We start from the raw sequence: 18,696 nt of genomic DNA, 5'->3' as shown, positions 1-18,696 counted from the left end.
TAAAAATGCATTTCACACCCAACTTCATCAATCACCAACCAATCTTACTTTGCATCTTGGCTACCAAAAGAAAATGAGATTTGTTTCCCTGAAGAAATATGTCAAAGCTCTGCTTGAATTATTAAGCTTTACTATTATAGAGAGAAACTGAGTCGGGGGAAAAAATGAAGAAAATAGAAAAAGAAATAAAATTAGACCCAGGTTGCCATCTACAGACTGTTATCAGCACTGCTCATTCCTGAAGCACTAGATATCAGAATATCAATAAATATCAGCAGAAACATAAAAGGCCAAAATGTATAACTATAATTGTAATAATTGCAAAAATCAAGATAGCCTATGAAGTCTCTCTTTTTTTCTAATTAATATGAGAACACTAAAGAACACTGATAAAAAATCTTCAAAATTTAACATATGCTCTGAAGGAAGCATAGTTATGCATCTTAACTCTAAAATTTTAACACTTAGAAATAAAATTGGATAGATTACATCATTCCAAATTTAAAATATTTTAAGCATCAAAAACGGTTTCATCTCTAAAATAGAATTCTTGCATTTTTTGATGTGATATTTGTATATATTGAGAATTGATAATCACAATAAGTCTAGCCAAAATCTGTCCCCATTCATGGTTACAAAATTTTTATTCTTGTAATAACTTTTAAGATCTTCCCTCTTAGCAACTTTCAAATATGCAATGCAGTATTAATTTCCTGCATTTTTGGCTCATTATCTTGATTCTCTATATACCTTTCCTTTCATTTTGTTTCAAGTTTTTATTGCTTTTCCCTTTCTAAAGAATAAGAGCCCTCTGGAGGCACAAATGTCCAAAATCACACACTTGGTTCTAATTACTAAAACAGATGCTATTAAAGCAAAAAGCAACTGCAATAATAACTGAATTTGGAGACTGAAGGAGGAAAAAGAAAGAGAGAAATAAAGACCAATATTTTTGCTAATATAACCTAGAAAATAGCCTAAAGCCAAAGACATCTGGAGGGAGATCTGATAAGGAGAAACAGCTCAATTTTCAAAAGTAGGGATTTAAGCTAATATCCTTAAACTTATCAAGTGATGATTTAATCTTGTAAACGGTACAAAAGCTTTTTTTCATTTTCCCTGGGAAAATTGTTTTGGAAGCCAAGATTCATTTTCCAGGTCATATGTTCTTTCTATCAAGATGAAAAGATACAAGATGCTTCGCCTAAACTCTTATATATGCTTCTAAATCCACGGTATAGGCCTCTTGTGCACATGTACTTGCTAAGTTGCTTCAGTCGTGTCCGACTCTGCGACCCCGTGGACTGTAGCCCGCCAGGCTCCTCTGTCCATGGGATTCTCCAGGCAAGAATACTGGAGTGGATTGCCATTTCCTTCTCCAGGGGATCTCCCTGACCCAGGGATCAAACCTGCGTCTCACGTCTCCTGCACTGGCAGGCAGGTTTTTCACCACTAGCACTAGCCCGAAAGCCTCTTACTGGGAACAAGAATTCCCCAAACCTTCATTTAAAAGACACCAGCCATTGTCCTATGTATCACCGGGATATAGCGGTGAAAACCTACTATCTACACATTATAAAACCACATTGCAAACTGTACTTAAAGTGGGCAATTAAAACCAGTGCAGATTCTCTAAAGACTGGGGAAGAATAGCTGAGGGCTTCTACATTTTCTTAGCACTTTAAAAATGTGACTTGTTTCCATGTTCAACATGTTTTGGTTATTTTCACCCCCACAGATGAAACTATCGTTGAAAACTATTTGTGGGGACTTCCCTGGCGGTCCAGTGGTTAAGACTTTGCTTTCCAAAGCAGCAGGTAGGGGTTTGATCCCTGGTCAGAGAGCTAAGATCCTACAAGCCTCACAGCCAAAACACTAAAAAAACTCAAAACAGAAGCAATATCATAACAAATTCAATAAACACTTTAAAAATGGCCCACATCAACAACAAATCTTTTAAAGAGATCCTTGAAAATATGGGGAAAAAAATCTTTAAAAAAAGAGAAAACTATGAATTTCTACAAAGGCAAAAACACTGATAATTCAACTTTTTAATAACAGTTACTTTCCTGTAAAACATGGAAATGCTGATTCAGCCTCTTGTGTTTCCATGTTTCCATGAGTGAAATAACCTGAAGAGATGACGGTCCCCTCTCTCTTGAGGGAAAACTGCTAAATCTAAAGATTTTCAAAAAATAAATTGAGAGCAGGAGCTAGGATTTTCATAAGCCAATAAGAGCCACACAGAAAATAAGCAAGTAACATTTCATAAAAGCCTTTAATCGAAAATGATTCATGAAAAGTTTAACATGAGTCTTGTTTCTTAGTGGATTTTAAAATATTACAGAGACATCTATTTTGTAACTTTCATCATTCATTCACCAATATTTATTAAGTGTCTCATCTCTCAGACCTAGTTATTGGGGATTGAAAAAAATAAACTAGTAAGACATATCCCATGGCCTTGATGGTTTTGCAATCTAGTATATACGGATTAAAATAAACCCTCTATTATGTTTAATGTTCACATGTAAGGCATGCTTTTCAGGCTAGCTTTTTCCTTTGGTGCCTGCCATACAACAATGGTAAAGAATCTGCCTGCAATGAAGGAGACCTGGGTTCAATCCCTGGGTCAGGAAGATTCCCTGGAGAAGGGAATGGCAACCCCACTCCAGTGTTCTCGCCTGGAGAATTCCATGGACAGAGGAGCCTGGCAGGCTACGCAGTCCATGGGGTCACAAAGAGTCGGACACGACTGAGCGACTAACACTTTCACTTTTTCCATACAACAAGCATTCACTCCACATCCATTGACTACATTTTACTCTGGCTTCCCCACTTTATGGTCACTGGAAAGGACTGAACAAACTTAAAGATAAAATCAAAATTATAAAGATAAATCTTAATATGAACCCACATGTTACAGAAAGCTAATAGGGCCAAAGAAAGTTAAATGACTTGCCCAAAGTCAAGAGCAGAACTGGGACAAGAATCTAGGACTCTGGGCTTCCAGCTAATTATCATTTAAATCTCTGAAACCTTAAGCCCCCTCCACTTTCTTCTCTGTGGAATTGACTCCTTCATTTCACCTGCTCTTTTAACTTCGTCTCGCACGTCTCTCTTCTGACCCTGTAACCATCTGAGCAGCATCTTCTAAGCCCTCACACAAGTCTGTACTGTCTCCTTAGCAGTGAACCCCACATTCTAATGTGACACTTTGTATGGACTTTGAAGTGAGCTGGAGCTCTCAGGAGGAAGACAGAGCTCTGGCCATGAATCTGAAACTTGATCCCATTCACCCCTTTTCAGAGCAGCCCAGCACGTCTTCCTGCGGAGGTGAGTGGATCCCAGGGGGAGGGAGAAGCAGTCACTCCTCCAGCCGTGTCCCAGCCAGCCCAGCTGCCCACAGCATCACTCGACACTCATGTGTTCAGCCCACTGAGACCACGCTTGGAGTGAAACCAAAAAGAGCCCATCTTCACAAAAAGCTAACGTGAAAAGGTCACAATTCTGACAGCATGCCTCCTTAGTCGACCCCATGGATCATACAGACCATGGCATACTCCAGGCCAGGAGTGGAATAGGTAGCCGTACCCTTCTCCAGGAGATCTTCCCAACCCAGGAATCGAACCCAGGTCTCACACATGCAGGTGGATTCTTTACCAGCTGAGCCACCGGGGAAGCTCTAGTTTATCACACTTTTATCCTATAATCTTGTATTAATACAAAATGCTTTAAATTATTTTATACCGTCTCTCAACTGGTAATGCAAGGTATGTAACTATTAATAATTCAGTACATGGTGTTTATTGGTAAAGTTGTATGGGTGTTCTCTTGGATATCAGTGAAACACCTTTTTGAAAAAGTGATCTGTGACTTAAAAGCAGTTAGTAATAAATGTGAACAAGAGTTGTAGACACACAAATAAGAGAGATCACAAGTAGGTGGTAAAAATATTAATCAAGCACTTTTAGCTGGAACACAGGATGGTAAAATTTACCTTTCTCAATAAGAACACTCAAGAAATATTTTCTCTTGAAGTGTATCCTCATAGCACAATTGCTAATTACAACTAGAAATTAAGTGTGAAAAATACCAGCAATCTCTCATACACAGAAAGTCTTCTTTGAAAACTCTCATAAGTGACAAATACTCTGTGAGTCTAGGAAAACAAACAGATCTACTTACAAATTAAAACTGTATCACAGCCTTAAGATAATGATCATCAGTAATAACAATATAATAATAATAACAAACTTACCACTGTTTGGGATTGTTCGTGGTGAACTCTTTAACTTGGCATTTTGTTTCCCTTTCGTGGGTTTTTCCGAATTCACATGTTTTTTCCCTTTCCTCTTTGGGGGCTGAGGAGATGAGTTGTCACTGGATCCAACCGTCGACTTAGACTGGCGATCATTTCCCTACGTGGCAAAAGATTAACTCTTACTATCGGCTGATGAACACCTTGAGTGGTAAGTACAAGTCACTAACGTGGTGAAAGGGGCAGGGGCCACAGGTGGGCATTCTGTGCTGATTCTGCTTCTATCTATTACCTACATTAAATTCTTCCTGGTGGCAGAGGAAGGGTCTACCAGGGGAAGGAGAATAAAAATAATAGCACTTGAGGGACTTCCCTGGCAGTCCAGGGGTTACAACTTCTCCTTCCAATGCAGGGTGTGCAGATGTAATCCCTGATCAGGGAACTAATCTCTCACATGCTTTGCAGTCCAAAAAAAAAAACATAAAACAGAAGCAATATTGTAACAAATGTGAAAGACTTTAAAAAAATGGTCCACATCAAAAAATATTTTTAAACAAATAATAGCACTTGACAACTTCTGAGTGTTGATATGTACCGGGTGTTGCTATGAAACTGTCTCACTCAGTCCTCATAACCTGAGAAACAGGTACTGTTATCGCCCCATCGTATAGACAAGCAAATGAGGCTTAGAGGTTAAGCCTGGCCAAGGTCACATAGCCAGCAAGGACCAGAGCCAGTCTGCTGTCTCAACCATCCTCTTCCTCCTGCACCTTTCAGAAGAATCAGCAGATAGCTATTGGATGAGGAATGATGACAAAATCCAGTTTGATCAGCTGATCGAGAAATACCTTTTTAACTAGTTGTCACAGTGAGCACACAGGTACCATCATACAAGCAGACGCACACTGTGCTTAAAGAAAACCTCCGATACTGACTCATCTGTCGGTGACTTCCACCATCTCTATGAATCACAGATCCAGAGCAACATAGACACAAGCAGCTCACGACCACATACCCCCCACCACCATTCCTGCAAGACAACCCCGCTGACCACACCTATGGCGGTTGCCTCTGATTCCCATGTGCACCTCGAAATGAAGACCTCGCATCTGAAAAGGGGGCTTCCCAGCATGAAGATGAGGTTGAGCTCAGCGGCTGCTGTGGTGGGCTCATGTACAGTTCCTGGGGAGCCACATAAGAGCCACTACAGAGCTGGTCACTGTACCCAAGGAACAGCTGTGCTGATTCTCAGTGCAAGACATTCCCTCCTAACAAGACAGCCTTGGCCTTAGGACACTCAGGTGCTACACCTACCTGAATGTGTGAGGTGTGAGGCTGCAGGTAGCAGAAATAATGCAAGTTTTAGAGACCCTGACTCAGAGTCACGGCACTGCCACCAACCACCAATGGGACCTTGAGGTAACTAGTTCCTACCTCTTGGAACCTGTTTCCTTATCAATTCAGTTGAGTTCAGTTCAGTTGCTCAGTCGTGTCCGACTCTTTGCGACCCCATGGACCCCTTATCAATTGAATGGGGTTAATGTGCCTGCTGTTAGGTCTCTTACATGAAATGAAATGGTAACATTTATAAAGTAACCGGTATAGTGCCTGGTGGGCTTCCCTTGTGGCTCGGCGGTAAAGAATCTGCCTGCAATGCAGGAGACGTGAGTTTGATGCTTGGGTAGGGAAGATCCCCTGGAGAAGGAAATGGCAGCCCATTCCAGAAGTCTTGTTTGGGAAATCCAAGGGACAGAGAAGCCTGGCAGACTACAGTCCATGGGTTTGCAAAAGAGTTGAACACAACTTACCGACTAAACAAAACAGTGTCTGGCATGTAGTTTTATTCAAAGACTATCAGAGGGCTTCCTCCAAGAGCAGAGAGTTAATATCTTTTTCTTAAAAATCATATCAAATTTACACCATATTGGGTGCAATTTTATGCAACATCTGTACTATGCTAGTATCTGAAAATAAATGTAGTAATGTTAAATAAACAAATCTGCCTAGAAACCTATTATAACTGCTCATTTTAAACATTTAGATATTCAGTCATCCAGAAGTGTTTAAATAGCTTTAGCTATCACCCAATTAAGAATAGAAAATTTCACAGCTTTACAAATGAAGTTATTTATGCTATTTTGTCATAGCCTACAAGAAAATGAATTATGCATAGATTTATTAACAGTATGAAAACTTGTCCAAATCTATAACATTTTTTTGCATAATTTAATTTCCTATTCCAACTGCAATTTAAACATACCGTTTCCACTTAATTATTGCATTAACTGCAACCAGAGTTGGGGTCTTTTTTCTTTCCTTTTCTTCAATGATTATTTCTTGCAAAGCCATAAACTGCCAGGCAGGAGAAATGGCTAATGTGATTACAGTGGAGATTCCAAAAGCATTATATGAGAAGGAAGCATCAGCCTGGTCTCACATTCTAGTCTCTTTTCAAATTAGTTTATTCATCTCAAGATTCTAAAACTTTAAAAGCCTTGAATGAGAGGAGTAACCCTTCTAGCAAGCCTACTAGAATGTTCAGAGGTGCTGTTCAACTTATCAGGACTAAAATGAAACAAAGAAAGCAAAACTCTGGATTTCATCATGAGAGGTTTTTTGTTTTTTTTAACAGCTCTCTGGGAAAAGTCTTATTCACAAAAGGGGTAAAACAAGGGAGAAACAGACAGTCCATCCTGGGGAGACTGAGGATTCACATGATTTTAAGCATCAACTCTTTTGCTGAATATACAAGAAGTTCTGATTTACTGCGTTTCTGATGAAAGTGAAAGTGAAGTCGTTCAGTCATGTCTGACTCTTTGCACCCCCATGGGCTGTAGCCTACCAGGCTTCTCAGTCCATGGGATTTCCCAGGCAAGAGTACTGGAGTGGATTTCCAGGGACACCCAAAAGACCGATTTTGAAAAAAAAAAAAAGACCGATTTTGGAAAATCAAGAAAGTTTAGTTGATTCCAATAACTATATGAGGCATAGCTTTGGTAACGGACACTCATGCATTCAAATACTGATTAATGACTAATTGCCAGGCACTTGACAAGAACTAAACTTAGCTTCCCTGGTGGCTCAGGCAGTAAAGAATCCGCCTGCAATGCAAGAGACCCGGGTTCGATCCCTGGGTGGGGAAGATCCCCTGGAGAAGGGAATGGCAACCCACTCCAGGATTCTCGTCTGGAAAATTCTATGGACAGGGGAGCCTGGAGGGTTTACAGCCCGTGGGGTTGCAAAGAGTCAGATACGACAGAGTGACTAACACAGCACAAATTAAACTTAGAAAAAAATAATTGTTTTGTAATTAGAAAACAGGAAAGAATTCAGATGTTTTCTATTTTAAAAAGAAAACACGTTGTATAGCACAGGGAACTCTATTCAATATTCTGTCATAATCTAAGTGGGGAAAGAATCTGAAAAAAATGGATATATGTATATAACTGAATCACTCTGCTATACACCTGAAACTAACACAACACTGTAAATCAACTATACTCCGATCTACAATAAAAAAGAAAACAAGACTCATCTAAAAACTACAAACATGTATAATAAATTAACAGACATAAATAGATCATATAGTATAAATTATATACTTATCTATTTACACAGTTTATTATATAAATTATAGATAATACATAGACAAATTATATAGAGAGAGGGAAGGGCAGAGTGACTCATAAATTGGATAGTCATTGCTATTTATGGGGCATAGGGAATAAAATTGTCATCTCATACTGCTATGTTAGTTGATAAGATAACATTACTCAGTAGCTCCTGTGTGCTAAATACTCATCAGATCAGATCAGTCGCTCAGTCGTGTCCGACTCTTTGCGACCCCATGAATCACAGCACGCCAGGCCTCTCTGTCCATCACCAACTCCCAGAGTTCACTGAGACTCACGTCCATCGAGTCAGTGATGCCATCCAGCCATCTCATCCTCTGTCATCCCCTTCTCCTCCTGCCCCCAATCCTTCCCAGCATCAGGGTCTTTTCCAATGAATCAACTCTTCGCATGAGGTGGCCAAAGTACTGGAGTTTCAGCTTTAGCATACACTTATCCTTCCAAAGAAATCCCAGGGCTGATCTCCTTCAGAATGGACTGGTTGGATCTCCTTGCAGTCCAAGGGACTCTCAAGAGTCTTCTCCAACACCACAGTTCAAAAACATCAATTCTTTGGTGCTTAGCCTTCTTGACAGTCCAACTCTCACATCCATACATGACCACAGGAAAAACCATAGCCTTGACTAGACGAACCTTTGTTGGCAAAGTAATGTCTCTGCTTTTGAATATGCTATCGAGGTTGGTCATAACTTTCCTTCCAAGGAGTAAGCGTCTTTTAATTTCATGGCTACAGTCACCATCTGCAGTGATTTTGGCGCCCAGAAAAATAAAGTCTGACACTGTTTCCACTGTTTCCCCATCTATTTGCCATGAAGTGATGGGACCGGATGCCATGATCTTCGTTTTCTGAATGTTGAGCTTTAAGCCAACTTTTTCACTCTCCTTTTTCACTTTCATCAAGAGGCTTTTTAGTTCCTCTTCACTTTCTGCCATAAGGGTGGTGTCATCTGCATATCTGAGGTTATTGATATTTCTCCCGGCAATCTTGATTCCAGCTTGTGTTTCTTCCAGTCCAGCGTTTCTCATGATGTACTCTGAATATAAGTTAAATAAACAGGGTGACAATATACAGCCTTGATGAACTCCTTTTCCTATTTGGAACCAGTCTGTTGTTCCATGTCCAATTTTAACTGTTGCTTCCTGACCTGCATACAAATTTCTCAAGAGGCAGATCAGGTGATCCGGTATTCCCATCTCTTGAAGAATTTTCCACAGTTTATTGTGATCCACACAGTCAAAGGCTTTGGCATAGTCAATAAAACAGAAATAGATGTTTTTCTGGAACTCTCTTGCTTTTTCCATGATCCAGCAGATGTTGGCAATTTGATCTCTGGTTCCTCTGCCTTTTCTAAAACCAGCTTGAACATCAGGAAGTTCACAGTTCACATATTGTTGAAGCCTGGCTTGGAGAATTTTGAGCATTACTTTACTAGCGTGTGAGATGAGTGCAATTGTGCGGTAGTTTGAGCATTCTTTGGCATTGCCTTTCTTTGGGATTGGAATGAAAACTGACCTTTTCCAGTCCTGTGACCACTGCTGAGTTTTCCAAATTTGCTGGCATATTGAGTGCAGCACTTTCACAGCATCATCTTTCAGGATTTGGAATAGCTCAACTGGAATTCCATCACCTCTACTAGCTTTGTTCGTAGTGATGCTTTCTAAGGCCCACTTGACTTCACATTCCAGGGTGTCTGGCTCTAGGTCAGTGATCACACCATCGTGATTATCTGGGTCGTGAAGATCTTTTTTGTACAGTTCTTCTGTGTATTCTTGCCATCTCTTCTTAATATCTTCTGCTTCTGCTAGGTCCATACCATTTCTGTCCTTTATCAAGCTCATCTTTGCATGAAGTGTTCATTTGGTATCTCTGATTTTCTTGAAGAGATCCCTAGTCTTTCCCATTCTGTTGTTTTCCTCTATTTCTTTGCATTGATCACTGAAGAAGGCTTTCTTATCTCTTCTTGCTATTCTTTGGAACTCTGCATTCAGATGTTCATATCTTTCCTTTTCTCCTTTGCTTTTCACTTCTCTTCTTTTCACAGCTATTTGTAAGGCCTCCCCAGACAGCCATTTCGCTTTTTTGCATTTCTTTTCTATGGGAATGGTCTTGATCCTGTCTCCTGTACAATGTCACGAACCTCATTTCATAGTTCATCAGGCACTCTGTCTATCAGATCTAGGCCCTTAAATCTATTTCTCACTTCCCCTGTATAATCATAAGGGATTTGATTTAGGTCATACCTGAATGGTCTAGTGGTTTCCCCTACTTTCTTCAATTTCAGTCTGAATTTGGCAATAAGGAGTTCATGGTCTGAGCCACATCAGCTCCTGGTCTTGTTTTTGCTGACTGTATAGAGCTTCTCCATCTTTGGCTGCAAAGAATATAATCAATCTGATTTCAGTGTTGACCATCTGGTGATGTCCATGTATAGAGTCTTCCCTTGTGTTGTTGGAAGAGGGTGTTTGTTATGACCAGTGCATTTTCTTGGCAAAACTCTATTAGTCTTTGCCCTGCTTCATTCCATATTCCAAGGCCAAATTTGCCTGTTACTCCAGGTGTTTCTTGACTTCCTACTTTTGCATTCCAGTCCCCTATAATGAAAAGGACATCTTTTTTGGGTGTTAGTTCTAAAAGGTCTTGTAGGTCTTCATAGAACCGTTCAACTTCAGTTTCTTCAGTGTTACTGGTTGGGGCATAGACTTGGATTACTGTGATATTGAATGGTTTGCCTTGGAAACAAACAGAGATCATTCTGTCATTTTTGAGATTGCATCCAAGTACTGCATTTCGCACTCTTTTGTTGACCATGATGGCCACTCCATTTCTCCTGAGGGATTCCTGCCCACAGTAGTAGATATAATGGTCATCTGAGTTAAATTCATAAACACAAATTTATCAAATGCATAGATAGGCATTTTTTCAGTAAAGGAATTAACTTTCTCAAAGTTACCCAGGTTTGATTTTTCTACTACTGTTTTTCAGATAAAGGAATTAACTTTCTCAGAGTTACCCAGTTTTGACTTTTCTACTACACTGATGCTTGCTAGTTCCCAAGGGACTAGAAACAGCTATCATATGGTTTGCTTCCCTTAAAAAGTCACCTGGAAATAATAGATTACGATTTTATCCCAAAGTGGAAGAAATCAAGCAGCAGCCTCATTTTACGGGGCATACCATGCAAACACTAGACCCTATGTGATCATTCAAGCACTGTCCTTTTCTTTCCTCACACACATATCAAAATACCTGATAGAAATAGCAAACCTCTGGCTCAGACCAACAGAAAACTAAAAAGAGCCCTTCCATCACCCCCTTGCTCTACTCAAATTGGGATTGTTTTAGATAATTCCCTAGGCTCTTTCCAACAAGCTCCAGTCAACTCAGGTTTCTGTCATTACCACGGTAAACTCACTTGAAGCCTCCATGAACATGTGCCAAAGACACAAAAGCCATAATACATCACAAAATCCCTCGTAAAGTGATTTTGTGAGGGATTTGCCGCACACAGCAGCACTCACAGCGTGTGTATTTCAGCGAAGCATCCAGGAGACCTTGTGAGCAGGGGACCACACTCAGACTCAGGCTGGTGTTTCTCTGTGTATTTGCTGATGGGAAGTGTGAGAAATCTTTTTATCCAAACTGGACACAGGTTCCCAAAATGCAAAATGGAGTTCTGGAAGCTTCAAAATCGACCTTTCACCGTGACTCTGTGATACACGGATAATCATGTTTTCTCACCAAAACCTGAGCAATTGCCATATTTGAATCTGTAAATTGCTGCTCACAAGATGTATTAGCTACTTGGGAATTAAGGACAACTGAGGACTCGATGGACAAGAGTTTGGGTGAACTCCAGGAGTTGGTGATGGACAGGGAGGCCTGGCGTGCTGCAAGTCATGGGGTCGCTGAGTCTGACATGACTAAGCGACTGAACTGAACTGAGGACAACGTAAGGGAGTCTTTGGCTCCAACTTTCAAGCACGTCCCTGATTTTATGTCTCTTCCACTAGAGGGTGCTTGGACTCTTTGTGCTGAAACCTCACAGCTAGAGGACAGCCTCCCGCTGGTGGGTTCATTTTTCAAACTTAATAGAACTTCAGAGGATTCAGTTATCTCTTCCTTTTGTTTCCCAGGTTAGAATCTCAAAGTACGTGTTTCTGTGACCCACCCCCCCCCAGTCTGTATGAGGGGTGACTTCTGGTCTTTTCCTACTTTGCACAGGGCATTGCCTGGCTGTTTTGAAAGGGTTGCTGGATCCGCCACCAAACCTCCTCACCTTTAGCCCAAACCCTATTACCCACACTTCCTACCACAAGGGTGGGGCCTTGCTGACCCATCACTCCTGCACAGCAGGTCCTCTATGGAGAGTGTAGCAGCTTTCTCTCTCTCTTTTTTAAGCTCTATCAGGCCCCCACCCACACTTCCCTTCGTTATGCAATACAGCCATTCCTAGAAAGCTTGCGGAGAAAAGAATTCCTAAAAATCCAACTCTGGGTCCCCTTTGATTTGCATCACAAGTTCAGGGATGCCTTCCCTTGAACTGAACAGTAAGTAGCTCCTTAAGTTGTAAGCCAGCTCACCCATCATCCCCTTCACTCACACTCGCCCCGACTCCGTGCCAAGCGGTTAAGAATCTTGAAAATATATACATTCTGCAGGGAACCAATTAGTTAAAGGAAAGGAGCAAACTGATCCTTCCCTTAAAAAGTTCGTGAGTTTGTGACTTTGGAATGCCCAACGTAGAATATTCTCTCCATGTGGTTCACGGCCAGTCACTCACAAATCCACTAGATAGGTTTCGTGGAACCTCACTGTATGCCCAGGGGGTTATGCCCCTCTGCTGAATATAATCTCCTACAAGAGGCCCACCCTGGCCACCCAGGGGGTACTGCACCCTCTCTTTCTCCTCCCATATCCTGATACATGTTTCTTCAAGTTTATCCCTGATTAATATCAACTGTGTATTAGTTTGTCTTTTTCCTCCTCCAGAATGGAGGCTTCAGACATTTATGGTTTTCTCTGGAATCTCTGCCTCCCCTTCCCCACAAGCACTAAAACAGTTCAGTTCAGTTCAGTCACTCAGTCATATCTGACTCTTTGCAACCCTATGGACCACAGTACGCCAGGCCTCCCTGTCCATCACCCAACTCACAGATTTTACTCAAACTCATGTCCGTGGAGTCGGTGATGCCATCCAACCATCTCATTTTCTATCGTCCCCTCTCCTAGTGCTCAGGACATAATATGGACTCAGTAGATGGCTACTGGATGAATGCAGCCATCAGTGACAAGATACAATGTCCCCTGCTGCCTCCTGTCCCAGTCGCCCGCATCACTCAGGACTCCAGCCATCCCACTGCCTCCTGCTGCTATTCTTGCCCCACCCACTTCTTTGCAGACACCACAGCCAGAATGATCTTTCAAAAATAGAAATCAAATGCTATCACTCCCCTCCTCTGCCCCTCAAATGGTAAGGAATCAAATCCAAACTCCACCCATGGCCTGCACCATTGGGCCCTGCCTGCCCCTCCAATCTCATCACAGACCACCCCAGCCTTCTTTCTGTCCCCTTTCTTTATGCCAAGCTCTTTCCCGAAGGCCTTTGTGACTGTTTCCTCTGCTATGGAGGCTCTTTCTCCCCTGCCCCCACCCTGTATGGCTGGCTGCTTTACCTCATTAAAGTCTCAGTCTCAGAGCATTTTATATCAACAAGTGCCCTGCCACATCTTATTGTCCTCAGGGCACTTATCACCACCTGAAATTATATATTCGTTTAGAGACTGATAGTCTGTCTACCCCCGTTCTTCCACCCCGCCCCGCCCCACACAGACACAGGCACTAGAACAAAAGTTCCGTGACGTCTGAAAGCTTGTCACCAATCTCTGCCAGCTGCTTGAAGGAATTCCTGGCACTCAGTAGGTGCTTGTTAAACATGTGTTGGATGGATGGCTGGATGACCGGATAAATGGACAGATGACTCTATAGAATGCTCCGTGAGAAAGCATTGTGAGAAAAGGGACAGACTCTGCTATCACTGTGTTATTCTAAGTCAGAGCATGGCAATATAATGTTGGGTCTTTGCTTGTGTACGAGATGGAAACTCCTCTCAAAACATAACTTTGAGTTCTTAAAGGTCACTTCCTCAAAGAGACCTTTTCCTGACACACATATCTAAATTCTCCTTTTATTTTCCTGCATATGGTTCTATCCTTTTCTCTCATTCTAATCACACTTTGCAATTATACACTGCTTTGTGGTATCGCTTGTATAACTTTGTCTCCTTGAGTAGGACAGAGCTAAGAGAGAGTGTTGTGTCTTTTTGCGCAATACTATCTCCCTGGGGCTTAGTTCTAGGCCAGACACACAGAAGACATAGCCAGTCATCATTAGATGACCCAGTATTCACAGCACAGATTCGAAAGAACTTCCAAACAAGTGAGCAAGAAAGAGGTGCATATATGCCTCCTGTGTATGGATTTGAAAATTGGAAACACATTTTTAATTTTTAAAAAATCAGACATTCTAAATTTCAGAATTATAACCACCTAATCCCAAAGTTCAGTCATTGTGAATGTAAAGACCTGAGTCCTGATCTTGGTTCTGACATGAACTATCCCTGTGATCTGAGTCAGTTATTCAACTACACTTGGTCTCTGTTTAACCATCACCTTTCCAGCTATACTGTGAGGGTTAATGAGCTCCTATGCGCATGGTACATAGAAGAGATTCCACTCCAAAGTCCTGAAGAAAAGCAGAAGGGTAGTCTCTCAAATCTAAATTCCTGGACTTTATTTAGCTTTATGGGCTTCCCAGATGGCCTTAGTGCTAAAGAACTCGCCTGCCAATGCACAAGACCAAGAGACACGGGTTTGCTCCCTGTGATAGGAAGATCTCCTGGAGGAGGGCACGGCAACCCACTCCAGAATTCTTGCCTGGAGAATCCCATGGACACAGGAGCCTGGCGGGCCACAGTCCATAGGGTCACAGAGAGTCAGACACAACTGAAGTGATTTAGTATGCAAGCATACGTTTAGCTTTATGATGGTTACAATGTATTTTTCAGTTACTGGAATACTCTCTCTCCCCTTGCTCTCCATATCCATGAAGTTATGGGTCCTCTGTGGCTCTCACTGTGAGCTCTGCCCCCAACCCTCTCTATGCCCACTTTCCCATCCTCCCACTCAACAGTGTGCTGAAGCCAGCTCCTCGCCAGGCTGTGATGGGTGCGAGGAAAGAACGTCACCATGACATGCCTCTGCTCTTTGACTATGACCGTCACGTGGATGAACTTGCGAATTTTCATCTGATGTCCTCAGTCTCTGCCATTTAGTCTGCAGCTAGATTCCGTGATGACATTGATAACTCAATGCATTAGAAATTAAGCAGGTGATTCTTTCCTCAGCTGCCCTCTAATTAGCTATAGTACCACCATTTTCTCAGGCATCCAAGCTCATAAACTTAGCCAAGGTCAGCACTATTTCTTCACACACAAAAAAATCTTTTTCAAGAATTTCACATGATGTTACAGAAAAGGGGGAGGGGAAGGAATATCTAAATCATCATTAGGAGACAATATCATTGTCCAGAAGCCTCTTATTTTACAAGACACCAATTAAGAGTTCTGCTTATTTAATTCAGAAAGGGAAAATGTCAGATCAATTCTCACCTCTACAGGTCAGGAAATTCAACCAAAAGAGCAGAAAGAGAAGTTTCAGCTAAGAAGACCTGTCAAAGCAATACTCCAGCAGGACATAAAGCTTATCCCCATGAGGGGGTATAGATAAAACATACAAACAGGTTAAGAAGTTACCTACTAAATGCCTGTCACAGTTCCCACATAATTGGTATTCAATAGATTATGCTGAATTAACAAATAAATGAATGAACGGTGGATGAAAAAGATTCTGATAAGGACCTAACTATTTAGACTGATTCTCAATCTTTTTAAAAAATATAACTGAGGATTGCCATTCTGTTACATACTCTTTCTTTTTAGTCTTTGTCAGTGATAGAAAATAACACTGGGCGGATCAGTGATGTGGCCTAAAACAGCGTTTCTTCTCACTTATGTATTATTGCCTAGATTTCAAGCTGGTATAAATTTTATCAAGTCTATATATTAGGAAAAAAATTATCTCTTGAAATTCATATTTTAAAAATATTAGCTCTCCTTTAGAAACTTTGTTGTAACGTTAATGTTCTAATGTTGTTTCACATAATTGCTTATATGCCACAAGTTTTATTTCTTTGAATTTAATTGAAACCCAAAGGACAGTCTCTCTGTTATGGTATAGAAATACAGAACATTAATGAGTAAAGTATATGATACTCACACTGCCTTTAGACTTTCTGGATCCTACAATTGGAGGTAGTGAAGAAGTTTTCTGACTGTGAAAACAAATTACAATTTAGAAATCTGAATATTACTCACAAATAATATACAAAGCAAGATAATTAACATCTCAGTTTGTCACCCCGACCTGGAACTCAACTATTTATAGACGTCAGTATTCCACAATAAGTACCACTGACTTTCCCAATTTCATAAAGACCACAAAACATTTCCAAATTCCATTCCAAAACATTATTGTTTTTAATTGGAGTATAATTGCTTTACAATGTTGTGTTAGTTTCCACTGTCCAAAAGATTCTTAATGTTTTCTTGTATAGCATTTTAGTTGATGCTTACAAATAAATTTAGTACCACCTTTAACTTTTTCATACCACTTAAAATAATCCCTAAATTTTTTATTTGCATTTCAAAAAACAGGCATTTCCCAAGCTGAGTGAGGATTTTGCCAGATTGTGTTTAAGGCTAAAAATGATAAAGTTTTTTTTTTATCGTGTCTATCATATCTGGTAGAAGCACAGAATGGTAAAACACTGGCATTTATATTCAGGGAGTTTCTAAACCAGTCATTCTCACCAAAAATTTAAAAACTGCTCTTCAGCTCTAAGTATTTTCCAGATGTCTCTTTACAGGAAAAGATCCGGCTCGAAACCCAACCGAACCTCTCTGAAAATAAGAAGCCACGGAGTTAAAGGCAAGTTTCGCTGACCTGCCTGAGAAGGCCACCGTGGGCAAGTTTTCTCACTGCCATCAAGTAGAAGCACAAGCTCTCACCGTGGTGCGTACTGCGACCCACAGCAGCTAACCCAGTGCTGCTTCTCAGGGCAACGCTGTGAACGACTTGATTTCATGGATGGGTAAGGATGGTTGGCAATAGGTCTGGTAAGTAGTTCTAAAGTGCTAGAAAGCAATGTGCTCTTTGCGATACTTCAAACACCACCCCTGAAACTCCATTCCACCTATTCCGTATTGAGGAACCCTTGGTTAGTCTCTCCATCAAGCTACTCGGGACGACAAATCAATGGAGAACACGCTGGTGACGTTCTGCTCTATCTCTGTCACATGTCACCCATCCGAGTAGGAGCAACTACACAGAGTCAGTTTTCCAGCCAAGTAGACACGGAAAAGCAGCGGCAATGGACCGTAGGGCACCATGAGCAAGCCCAAGGGTCCCTGCAAGCAGGGGCCGAGGCTCTTCATGCAAACGCAAGCCTGGGCAGCCCACCTACTGGGCTGAAAGAAGGCCTTCTTCACAAATGCACGACATCTCACAGAGGAAAAGGGTTCTCTATGCATTGTGTGCAATTATAAGGGTAACCTTTAAAATTTTGCCTGAAATAACTATACACCCAGCCCTCCACTTATTTGTATAAAAGAAATATCATTTCTATATTTTACCATTATTATTTTTAAGTAGAAAATATTATTTCTTAACCACCTGTAGATATTTCCCTATGCATCAACTGAAAAATTATTCAATCAAGTTAACATCTTTAAGACTTCTAAAAGCATATGTTATAAGAAGCTCACTGCCCTGTACCTTTTTCACAAAACTAATCTTTATATTTAGTACAAATTCATAAGTGAATGGCTAAAAAATACTATATAGTCTATCACAGATTCCTCAATATCATATTTTTATGCAATAGTTTTCAACCTCCAATCACAGCAAAATAAACAGCGATCAAGGTGTATCAGACATCCTTTCCTTTCTAACCGATAAACAAGATTCTAAAAAACAGCATAAGATTCAATGCTATTTCAAGTGATAACTAAACTATGAGACGCGAGTGAGGATGCAAACGTACCCGTAAGACTTTCTCATCGTCGACTTGTCGAAAAGTAATTCACTGTAAGGCAACTTCTTGAACCTATCTCTGCCGACAGCCACATAAAACTGCCCATTCTCCAGCTCTGCTCCACTCTCAACCAGTTTTCCTTCTAAAGTGTAGAGTCTGCCAAAATATGAATGCCAGCAATTCAAATGTTAACAAGCATTTCAAGAACTGCTAAAATCACAGTCAATTAAAAACTCTATTCCTAAATTGGCTCATTTGATACTATGCTAAACACTGAATTATAAATGTCTCAAAGTCATAAGACTCAGCTAAGTACCAATGCAGATACAGTTATGGTCTAGCTGTACAGAAACCGGACAGTCTAACATAAGGATCCCCTATTGCTGCCATATTTAGAGTTTAGAGGGAGAAAATTAACTTGTAGAGAATGTGTGTGTGTGTGTGTGCATGCGTGTATGTGTGCTCAGTCGTCTCCGACTCTTTTGCAACTGCATGGACTGTAGCCTGCCAGACTCCTCTGTCCATGAAATTCTCCAGGCAAGAATACTGGAGTGGGTTGCCGTTTCGAGAATGTCATACTTTAAATGAAGCTTGGCTTCCACTGAAGTTTGATTCTTCTCTTTATATCCCATGAGCACTTAGAAAATTTATTT

The 18,696-nt window shown here is 40.9% G+C and overlaps 1 protein-coding gene across 3 annotated transcripts in view; it reads right to left on the bottom strand.

Moving 5' to 3' along the window:
- The window catches only part of DCDC2 (doublecortin domain containing 2), a 149,998-nt gene that overhangs the window by 76,403 nt on the left and 54,899 nt on the right, over nt 1-18,696 (bottom strand). For all 3 annotated transcript variants that reach the window (XM_070778317.1, XM_070778316.1, XM_070778318.1), the window contains 3 exons: nt 18,053-18,199; nt 16,228-16,282; nt 4,262-4,421 (listed from right to left, as the gene is read on the bottom strand). In XM_070778317.1, coding sequence (XP_070634418.1) covers nt 4,262-4,421; nt 16,228-16,282; nt 18,053-18,199 — 362 coding nt within the window. The remainder of the gene's footprint in view (nt 1-4,261; nt 4,422-16,227; nt 16,283-18,052; nt 18,200-18,696) is intronic.

This window comes from Bos indicus, chromosome 23 (genome assembly GCF_029378745.1).
Source record: "Bos indicus isolate NIAB-ARS_2022 breed Sahiwal x Tharparkar chromosome 23, NIAB-ARS_B.indTharparkar_mat_pri_1.0, whole genome shotgun sequence".
Lineage (NCBI taxonomy): Eukaryota > Metazoa > Chordata > Mammalia > Artiodactyla > Bovidae > Bos > Bos indicus.
Note: the sequence above shows the minus strand (reverse complement) of the source record. Positions and strands in the feature narration are given on the sequence as shown.